We start from the raw sequence: 10942 nt of genomic DNA, 5'->3' as shown, positions 1-10942 counted from the left end.
AAGGGAAAACATTTCTAGTGTACAAGGAGCTTACATTCTACCAGGGAAGAAAAATATACATATACAGAACATATAAACAACAACAACAATTTACTAAGTGACCCAGTAGGAAAGAAAGTAGCACCTGGGAGATTGGAAAATTTTTTGTGGAATGATTCTTAATTATTATAATTATTTTTATTATTAAATTACTTGTTGTGAAACTTTTGTCAATCTGGGGAAGTCTATTGACCTCTTCTAAGAATGTTTTAGAATGCATAAAATGAACTGCATAACCTTGCAAAAGAATTGAATTATACTAACATACAGTTTCTGTCTGTCTGTCTGTCTATATCTCTCTATCTCTATCTCTATCTCTATATCTACATCTATATATCTATATCTGTATCTATATATCTATATCTATATCTATGTACCAGATTATCTGTCTGTTTTAAAGTTCACAGTAATGAGACTAGGTTAAGAGATCCTCATGTAGAAAATGCCAATAGGGCAGAGTTTTGAAGGAAACAAGGGATTCTGAGTTAGAGGTGAAGCAGGAGTTAATTCCAAGTGTGGGAGATAGCCAATGGAAAGGCATTGTAATAGATCAATTAATAAGTCACAAGTCTTTCTCTTAACATAGCTAGCAACTTCATTAATGCTTGTAAAGTGATATTGTAATTGATCTTTATTTATTTAGTTTTAAATTTTTTATTTTTAAAATATTTTCCTCTTTTACATGATTTTCTTTCTGTTCCCTCTTTCCTCCCCCCTCCCAGAGCCAACAAACAATTCCACTGATTTGTACAAATATTATCATTAAGAGACATTCTTAATGCCCATATAAAGAAGGTAGTGCAAATGATATGATTGTCATCAATTTACAAAGCAATAAAATTATGCCTGGAGAGGATATATAACTTGTTTATTTTGGATAGTAAATAGCTGAGCTGACCAAATCATTCTGATTTTGTCTCTGATCTGAACAACATTGTCATATCTTTTGTATGTTTCCTTTGAATTTAGTATATTCCTTTTACAGAACCTTATAAATATCTCCTCTTTTGATAGAGAGAAAGGATGGGAGGAGAAGAAGCTACTATTTCAGCTTTTCAATTTGAGGCAGTGAATCAGGGAATTAATGTAATGTTGGCAGCAGGAATCCTATAGTTTGTATCAGGTAGGTTTTTTTCCCAGTTAAGTACATGCAATAAAATGTCAGGACAGGAAGCAGAATTGAATGGCTGGAATGGGGTGGGAGAATGGGTAGAACTCTCTACTAGTCAAAATGTGAGATTTGGTTTCATACTGTAGAGGTAGAAAAAATGTTTGGTAGAACACAGTAAGGAGGACAAACTACTAGAAAATACAGATAAAGACCAAGTTTATGCAAGTCAATGAAAGCCAGGCAGAAATGTTGAGTTTATTATGTAGCCAATAAATCTAATTGTTCAAATTCATTCTTTCCATCAAGAAAAATCCACAATTCTGTAGACTGTCACTCATCTCTCAATCTTTTGGTCAGAAGAATTACATTTTCTTAGTTTTTTTCTGAAGTGTGAGCTCCTGAAATACTTAGACTTCCTTTTTATTTAAGAAAATTGTGGGGAATTAGTCAATACGATTCTGTAGTTAGAAATTGATACTACATGGAAAATCTTTTTAAAAAAGCTGGATCATCCTTTTAATTAAGAGTCACAATTGTTAACTCTAAATTGACTAAAGAGAAAATGTTTTTTCTATATCAAAATCCTATTTTTTATAGAAAGAGAAAAAATAAAGAAAACACATGTATGGGAGCTTGGATAGACTCAAAGCCAGAGAGAGATTGTGGTTAAACACCTTATTATAGGGGTTCAGGAAAGAGGGGAGGGATTTTTGGGGGGGAATTGAGCAATGTGATAAATTCCTTCTCAGCATAGGAGATGTCAGCCTTTTGAAATACCCTCAGGATAAAACTGAGATAATATGAAATAAAGGTCAGGGCAAATTTTCAGGGAATGCTGATCTTTTCTTGTCAGAAACTGATCTTTTCTTGTTGTCAGAAACATTGCAAAGATTTTTCCCCAGGTATACATCACTACTTTATCTCACTGACCACCCCAAGGTTCCAAAGCAATTTATAAAAATAAAAAAGCCAATAAAAAGCTTATTAAAGCTTAATCATAGTAGGTAATTCATTAAGTTTGGTGAAGGGTGTTTGATAATCATAGTAAAGATAGTATCACATTAACCTACCTACCTCTGAAATCGTAGGGTGTAAGCAGTCCTTTCCTAGTTGAATTACCTTCATTTCAAATCATGAAAACCAAGGAGGAGATTTTCTGACATGTTTGCCTGAGAGCCTGACATGGAGTGGGGATTGGGAGATTGATAATGATATCTTCAAATCTAAAGTCATGACCAGAAGCCTTTTTCTCTCACTACTTAAAACACAAAATGAACCTATGGACCTGTCAGTGTTTAGAAAATTGTATAAGAGATATGGAGTTCACCAACACAATCCAGCTCTAAATACAATACAAACTGTTACTAGACTAAGATGTTCCTTCATCAAAACAAAGCCCTAACCCTAGTCTAAAATATGAACTGTATACGCCTCACTAGTAGAAAATCCTTGTCTTTAGAAATCTTTAGGCTGAATATCCAGAACAAGTATTGCTGATGATCATTTTGAATATCCATTTTTATGCTAGAGCATCAGGGTTCCTTGATGAGTTGGGCCATAGAATTAGTACATCATTATTATCTGATTTAAATGAAAATTGATTAAGTTTCTATTTATTTAGCGAATGGACAACCTCTGCTGACAGGTAGGTGATAAGGATAAAAGATCTCTGTCATGTCAGCACTCAACTGGACCAATCTGCATCCCAACAAGTTTCTTCTCCTTGGAATTCCAGGACTGGAAACCATTCAAATCTGGATCTCCATCCCCTTCTGTGTGGTGTATATTTTGGCCTTCCTGGGAAATTGTACCCTTCTGGTCATCATCAAGAACGACTCCAGTCTACATGAACCCATGTACCTCTTCCTCTCCATGCTCTCAGTGGCAGATTTGATGATCACTACCACCACATTGCCTAAAATCCTCAGTCTTTTCTGGTTCAAAGATAGAGAGATATATCTTGAAGCTTGTCTCACTCAGATATTTCTTATACATTCTCTGACGACCATGGAGTCTGGCTTCTTTTTGGCCATGGCATTTGATCGTTATGTGGCCATATGTAACCCCCTTAGACACTCAGCTATTTTGACCAATTCAGTTATCAGGGGTCTAGGTTTGGCCATTGTCACCAGAGGAGTTATTTTGCTGAGTCCTCACCCATTCATGCTTCGGTGGCTTCCCTACTGTAAGACCAATATTATTCCCCACACTTACTGTGAGTTTATGGCACTGATTAGACTTTCCTGTGCCCAGACCAAGATTCACAGAGCCTACAGCCTTTCTGTTGCTTTCCTTACTGCAGGGTTGGACTTCATCCTGATTATATGTTCTTATATCCTAATTCTGCGCACTGTTTTTCGCTTACCCTCCAAGGAAGCCAGACTGAAGACTCTGGGTACCTGTGGTTCCCATGTGTGGGTCATTATGACTTTTTATACTCCTGCCTTTTTCTCATTCCTCACACATAGGTTTGGACGTCACATTGCTCCCCATGTCCATATTCTTGTAGCTAACATCTACCTTCTTATACCACCCATGGTAAATCCTATTATTTATGGTGTTAAAACTAAACGGATCCGGGAGAGGTTCCTCAAAATCTTTACAAACAAAATTCCTTGAATTTTAAAGAGAAGTGATTTGTCCAATAAGTCATCTGTATAAACTATAACAAGACATTCATTAGAAATTCAGTGACATAATTAAAGGAGTTGAAAATTATAAAATGTTGGGGTGAAATCTAATCCCAAGCTTGTGGGATCCAAAGATTCTCAGACTACTTATCATGGTTACTAAGCTTTCAAGCACTGATTATTTATAAAAGCACATGCTGGAATTCTAGCAAAATTATGTATGAAAGAAGGACATCAAACATCCCTATATCTTTGGTCTGTGTTTCCTCCAGGAATAGAAATAGCTTGAATTTCATATGCTGAAGTATTTGGTATAATGATAGAAGAAATAATAACTCTAAGACAAGGATCTGATGATTGCATAGGTCCTTTCAGGACCTCTATGACAAAGGACGATCCCTGTGGGTAGTCATTGATTTCTGCCCATTCACATCATTCTTGTTATGTCACTACTCTTGTCTTTTCCTTAGTGGGGAAAGATGATGATTCATGGATCAGAATATGAGGGAGACTTTGCAATTAAGAAGCTTATATTCTAAATGATTTTAGGGATGTCATGCACTTGTTCATGGGGATAATGCCTTGTGCAATGAGATCATACATTATTCAAATCCATAAAATTCTATCCAGACTCTCTTAGTTACTATGTGTTACTTATTTTCTATGAACATGTTTCCCCATGTGTAAAATGACAATAATAGAGTTAGTTTTTTCTTACTTTCTAGAGTTGTAAGGAAAGTAATTATATTATTTTAAATATCATCATGGGTACATTGAAGAGAACAAAGAGAAAATTCATCATATGATAATGAGTAATTAGACATTGGCATTGGATTATCCTTGTCTAGGTTGCACTCAGATTTTCTTTTTAATTTTTTTCTGATTAAATTTTAGTACAATTTTAAAATATTTATTTTCTGACATTTTGCAATCCATGTTCTCTCCCTCCTCTCACCTTTGCTCCTCCCCAAGGAGGCAAGTGATATGATATAAGGTGTACATATATTATCATATGATGCATATTTCCATGTTCATTATGTGGGAGAAGATATATATTGCTTACACTAGAGAAAAATTCATACATGAAATAAAGTGAAGACTGGAATGTATCAATCTGTATTCAGATTACACCTGTTCCTTCTACGGCTGGTGATATCCTTTTTTGTCATGTGTCCCTTGGTATTATCCTAGATCCTTGTCTTATTGATAATACTTATGTCATTCATATTTGATCATCATATATTATTGTTATTTCTGTGTACAGCATTCTCCTCATTCTGTTTACTTTACATCACTTCATATATCTTTCTAATTTTTTTTCTCATTTATTATGGCATAATAGCATTCACAAACAAATATCAAAACTTGTTCAGTTGTTCACCAATTTATAGACATCCATTCCGTTTCCAGTTTTTTGCCACCATAAAAGTAGCTGCTATAAATATTTTTGGACAAATAGGCTCTTTTTAACTATCTTTAATCTCTTTGGATTATAAATGTAGAAGTATTATTTCTGGGTCAAAGGGTATGTATAGTTTGATGGCCTTTTGTGCCTAGTTCCAAATTCCTTTCCAGAATGGTTGTATTATTTCATAGCCCCACCAACAGTGTATTAATATCCCAAATTTTCCACACACAATCCAACAATTCATCAGTTTTTTTTGTAATATTAGTCAGTTTGTGGTTATAAGGTGGTACCTTAGAATTTATTCATTTACATTTCTCTAATTTTGATTTGAAGCATTTTTATATGACTAGACATTTTTAATTTCTTAAACTGAGTATTCCCTGTTCCTATTCTTTAGTCATTTCTTAATTAGGTTATGCATTTTATTCTTCTAAAGTTCAATCAGTTCTCTTTTTATTGAGAAATGAAGCCTTTATCAAAGAGATTTGCCTTATGAATTGTTTCCCAGTATGTTGTATTCATACACAACTAAATTTTTGCTCTACTGTTTTCTACTTTTCCCAGTAATTTTTGTCACCTAGTGACTTCTTCTTCCAATAGCTTAGATCTGTGTGTTTGCCAAATACTAGGTTGTTATGGTCATTTACCATAATTTTACCAACTGTGTGATGAATGCCTCATGTATTCCATTGATTACCTGCTATATTTTTTAGCCAGTACCAGATTGATTTAATCATTTCTGTGTTTCTGCTTTAAAATATAGTTTGAAATCTAGTATGGCTAAACTATCTTCTGATTCTTGCTTATTTTTCTTTTTTTACTTTTTTATTTCAATTTTTTATTTACATGTAGAAAAAAATTTTTACAATTGTTTATTAAATTTTGTGATTCATATTCTCTCCCTCCCTCCCTTCCAAGACAGTGAATAGTCTGTTATAGCTAATATCAGTACTTTTATGTAATACATAATTTCAAATTCCCCAAGTCATGACAGAAGACACACATAAAACATACGATTAAAAAAAAACTCATAAAGAAAATAAATTGAAACAAGTTGTGCCTTCATCTTCATTCAGATTCCAACAGTTCCTTCTTTTACTATACATAGCATTTTCTATCATGAGTCCCTTGTGGTTAACATGGGACCTTGTACTGTTGATTAGTTTAGTACTTCACAGGTAATTATTGTGCAATATTTCTATTACATTATATGCTGGGCTTGGTTCTGATTACTTCACTTTGTATCAATTCATATAAATCTTTCCGGGTTTTTCTGAACTCATCCTTTTTATCATTTCTTATGGCATGATAATATTCCATTACAATTATATGCCAAAACATGTTCATTCATTCTCCAACTGATAGATACCCCTTCTGTTTTCAGTTCTTTGGCACTACAAAGAGAACTACTAAAAATATTTTTGTGCAAGTACGCCCTTTTCTGGTATTTCTTAATAGTGGAATTGCTGGATCAAAGGGAATGTCCAGATTTGTGGTCCTTTAGACATTGTTCCCTATTGCCCTCTAGACTGTTTTCATCACTTCACAGTTCCACCAATAGTGTATTAGTATTCTATCTTTTCCATGTCCCCTCCAAAATTCATGATATTCCTTTTTGTTCATAGTTGCCAATATGCTAATTGTGAGGTGGTATTTCTATTTCCCTTTCTATGCTGTGATTTGGGTGCTGCCACCCTGTGAAAGCTCCTGAATAATGCTACAATACACTGGAAGAGAAAGAAGTTTAAACTGCTTGAGTCTGAGCACTGTCACTCAAAGCTGAGTCCATGGGTATGCAACACTGAAAATAATAGCTATTATTTGTTTGGCTTATTAGTTTCCCTAAAAACTCCACCCCCCTCTCTGGCTCTGGCTCTTTCACTCCCTCTGTCTATCTCTCTTTTTCTCTATATGTCTGTCTCTCATCTCTTTCTTGACATAAGGGACAGTTTTCTGAGAAGTGAATGGAGAGAAATGCACTAGGAAGTGGTAATATTAAGAAATACTAATACAAATTTATATAAAAATTATATTCTTCCAAGTGAGAACTTTCTCTGTCCTGGCACCAAATTAGTCTAGAAGAGTCTTCATGCTTTTTTTGAGTCTTCATAATTTTAAGGACTAATTGATGGCTTCTATTTTTCATTAGCCTCGGAGGGATGCTCATCTGACCTCTTAGAGATATTGTAGAACGTTTTCATGACTGCTAAAAAAAAGAAAAAAGAAAAAGAAAAGATGTTTCATTATATCAAGCAAAGATCAAAGGCACAAGTAGAGAGGGCTTAAGGGATATTATCATATAATATATATTTTCATGTTCATCATGTGAAAGATGATTTATATTGCTTACACTAGAGAAAAATTCATACATGAAATAAAGTGAAGACTGGCATGTATCAAACTGTTTTCAGACTCTACCTGTTCCTCCTGTGGCTGGTGATATCCTTTTTTGTCATGTGTTCATTGGTGTTATCCTAGACCCTTGCCTTATTGATAATACTTATGTTATTTATATTTGATCATCATATTTTATTGTTATTTCTGTGTACAGCATTCTCCTCATTCTGTTTACTTTGCATCACTTCATGTATCTTTCCAATTTTTTGTGATCATCTTTTCTGTTATTTATTATGGCATAATAGTATTCCATCACAAACATATATCAAAATTTGTTTAGTCATTCACCAATTTATGGAAATCCTTTCTGTGTCCAGTTTTTTGCCACCATAAAAATAGCTACTATAAATATTTTTGGACAGTTAAACTCTTTTCTCCTATCTTTCATCTCTTTGGATCATAAATGTAGAAGTATAATTTCTGGTCAAAGGGTATGCACATTTTGATGGCCCTTAAGCCTAGTTCCAAATTCCTCTCCAGAATGGTTGTATTAGTTCATAGCCCCACCAACAGTGTATTAGTATCCCAATTTTTCCACAGACCATCCAACATTTATCAATTTTCTTTTTTTTTTTGTAATGTTAGTTTGTGGGGGCGAGGTGGTACCTTAGAATTGTGTTGTTTTGCATTTCCCTAATTTTGTTTTAAAGCATTTTTATATGACTAAAGACAGTTTTAATGTCTTAACCTGAGGATTCTCTATTCATATTCTTTAAACATTTCTTAATTAGGGGATGCACTATATTCTTATAAATTTGACTCAGTTCACTGTATAGTGAGAAATGAAGCCTTTATCAAAGAGATTTGCCTTAAAGATTGTTTCCCAGTATGTTGTTGTCTTTTAATCTTAGGAATTCTAGGAAGAAAATTAACACCTTTAGAGGTGAGAAGACAATCCCACAGACACTGCCCCTGGGCAGGGATGGACAATTTGGAAACTGTGATTGGCCTCTGTGAACAGGGGCAGGGACAGCAAAGCACCATAAAAGCTACGAAATTGTTGGATTGAGGCAGTCTAGTGAAGTTGATTCTCCTAGAGAGTGTCTCCTGGAAATAGTCGTCAAAGGAACTTCACTGGAGTCTACAGTATAATTAGTGGCTTTGATTTAGATTCTAACTCCTGAACTACTTTGTTGGGTGAGTGAAAAGGGCTGACTCCTTTCCTAGTTTCCTAAGAGACTAGCTTCCATCTTGGGGGAGGCCTCTGTAGGCACTCACTTCCAGCCCTCCTCACTGAGGACTAGTATAGGTATTTTCTCTAACCTCTCTCACATTTCTCTACTTTGTTGTTTCCACTCTAATTTGATAAATAAACTTCTGACTTGGGATATAATAACTTCAGCAACCACGCTATTTCATATAACTTAACTCCAACCACAAAATTTAACCTTTACAGAGTTGAGACACACATGATCAGCACCTGGCATAGTACTTGGCCATCAGAACAGAGAGGTGATCCATGTGTTAGAGTGGGTTGGTGGTGGGGGGCATCCAGGTTCAGCAAGCCAGTTTGTGGGCAGTGGTGCAATTCTCATTTTAAATAGGTCACAAAGAGGACAACCATAGACAATTTGATGGAAAACAAGCCCTAAGGTAAATCATGTGTCAAAGAGCCACCTTTCTCTTGAGAAAGAGGGGGACAGAAGAAGAAAGTAAGAAACAAAATGAATTACTGTTTCTGTCTCAAGAGAGTAAACAGTTCTTGCTGTTGTAACAGTGTGGACTCAATTTGCAAAGAAAGCCAAGTAAGGTATACAGATGGAGATGGAATGGAACTTGGAGTGGTCCCAGGAGAGGGTAGGAAGATCAGAATGTGAAGGAGGGGCCAGAAGAGGAGTTTTTCAACTGTCTCTTCCCTCCTGAGCCTTGTGGGGACCAGGGGGTGATTGAAGGGAGGTTGGTTCTTGGTGGATCCCAAGTGAATCTAGCTCCTCTGTACTCCTATATTTGAAAATGTTTGGAGATCACAGCTACTAACACATCAATGTCTACAAACTTCAATTTACCATCCAAGAAGACTTTTGACACAGCAGTTCTCTCCCAAGTGCTTGGACTCCCTGGGGAGCGGGCTTGGGGAACCTTTTTCCTGACCATGCTTTTTTCATTGATCCCTGTTATTTCCCTTTCATATTAGTTTAGAGATAAATGATTAGGAGATTGTAGTGGGAGAGGGTCAGTTACTGAGACCAAGCCTCAGAAGAAGTCCAGAGCTGTTCTCTGGGGGAGAAAACTTTAGTTGATAGTGAAGCCCATCCCTTCCCCTCTATCCTTGATTCCTCAATGCCTTTTCCCTTGAATCCTGAATTCATTTTTCTATCAATAAATCCCTTTTAGTTTTGTCAATTAGAGTTTGGAGCAGTTACAGTTGAGGGGGGAGGTGACTTGGAGTGGCTGAGGGGAAGACTGGTATTATACTCCATCTTAAAGGAAAAAAAGCAATTTGATTAGGAGACTGGGGGAGGGCTTGTCTTTGCATTAGTGGCACTGAAGATTGGACCCATCCCACCAGGGACTCAATTGATTCCTAACATCTTCCTTCAACAACTCCACTACAGTTTTTCCTTTTTGGGGAGCCTTCTAGAGAATTACACCCTCTAAGTCTTCCCAGTGGGAGATGTTGAGTTAGCTTCTTTGGCCCATTGATATCTATCAGGTGGGGGTGTTTAAATACACACCCCCCATACATTATCAATATCCACCTCATACACTGTTGAACTCTTTATTTGTTCCACTGGACTTCTGCATAACCAAATCATATTGTGCTTTTCTTGGTGTCCTGGTATTCTTTCCTCATGGTTATTATCCAGTTGGCACCTTTTTCTCATGCTTCACTGATTATAGCTCTCCAATTGTCCTCACTATTAACTTAGTTTGCTCACTCAATGCCATTTCTGTATTCCCCTGCCTTTAGGATGTAAGAATAGAGCTTTGTCAGTGAAGTTCAACAACATTAGCACCAAGGATTAATCACTGAGAGGTTAAAAACAATCTAGGAGGATTTTTGACTTCAATATCCATTTATCCATGATAACCCTAAAGAATGTTACATTTCCTATAGCTATATTAATGCAAATGATATGATCACCAAAATGAGTTGCCTATGCATAGACATAATTTTTTCCAGTAAACTCCCTATTTTCCTTCTTCCCAGAGTCTTTAGAATTTCATTCTTGATATTTTCCCATTCTTTCTCAGCTGATTTCCTTTATAGAATTTTAGTCTATTGAATCCTGCCTTATTATTATTTTGAATTGGTCCCTTTCATTTTATAGATGAATAATTGTATAACTCAAGAGGTTAAGTCACTTGTCCGGGGTCACATAGATCAGGGGTCAGCAACTTTGTCTCTCAAGCCAT

At 35.6% G+C, this 10942-nt stretch overlaps 1 protein-coding gene across 1 annotated transcript; it reads left to right on the top strand.

Annotated features, from left to right (window-relative positions):
• The first annotated feature begins 2824 nt into the window (after positions 1–2824).
• Positions 2825–3769, top strand: LOC123241154 (olfactory receptor 52K2-like). The gene has a single exon (XM_044668856.1). It carries the CDS (start codon positions 2825–2827, stop codon positions 3767–3769), a length of 945 nt encoding a protein of 314 aa, XP_044524791.1.
• Positions 3770–10942: the final 7173 nt, after the last annotated feature.

The sequence above is a fragment of the Gracilinanus agilis genome, chromosome 3, assembly GCF_016433145.1.
Source record: "Gracilinanus agilis isolate LMUSP501 chromosome 3, AgileGrace, whole genome shotgun sequence".
Taxonomy (NCBI): Eukaryota; Metazoa; Chordata; class Mammalia; order Didelphimorphia; family Didelphidae; genus Gracilinanus; species Gracilinanus agilis.
This window is presented reverse-complemented; position numbering and strand designations above follow the sequence as displayed.

Excerpts from the sequence above, each read along its gene's own strand:
- LOC123241154 (XM_044668856.1), top strand. The coding sequence starts at position 2,825 with ATGTCAGCACTCAACTGGACCAATCTGCATCCCAACAAGTTTCTTCTC.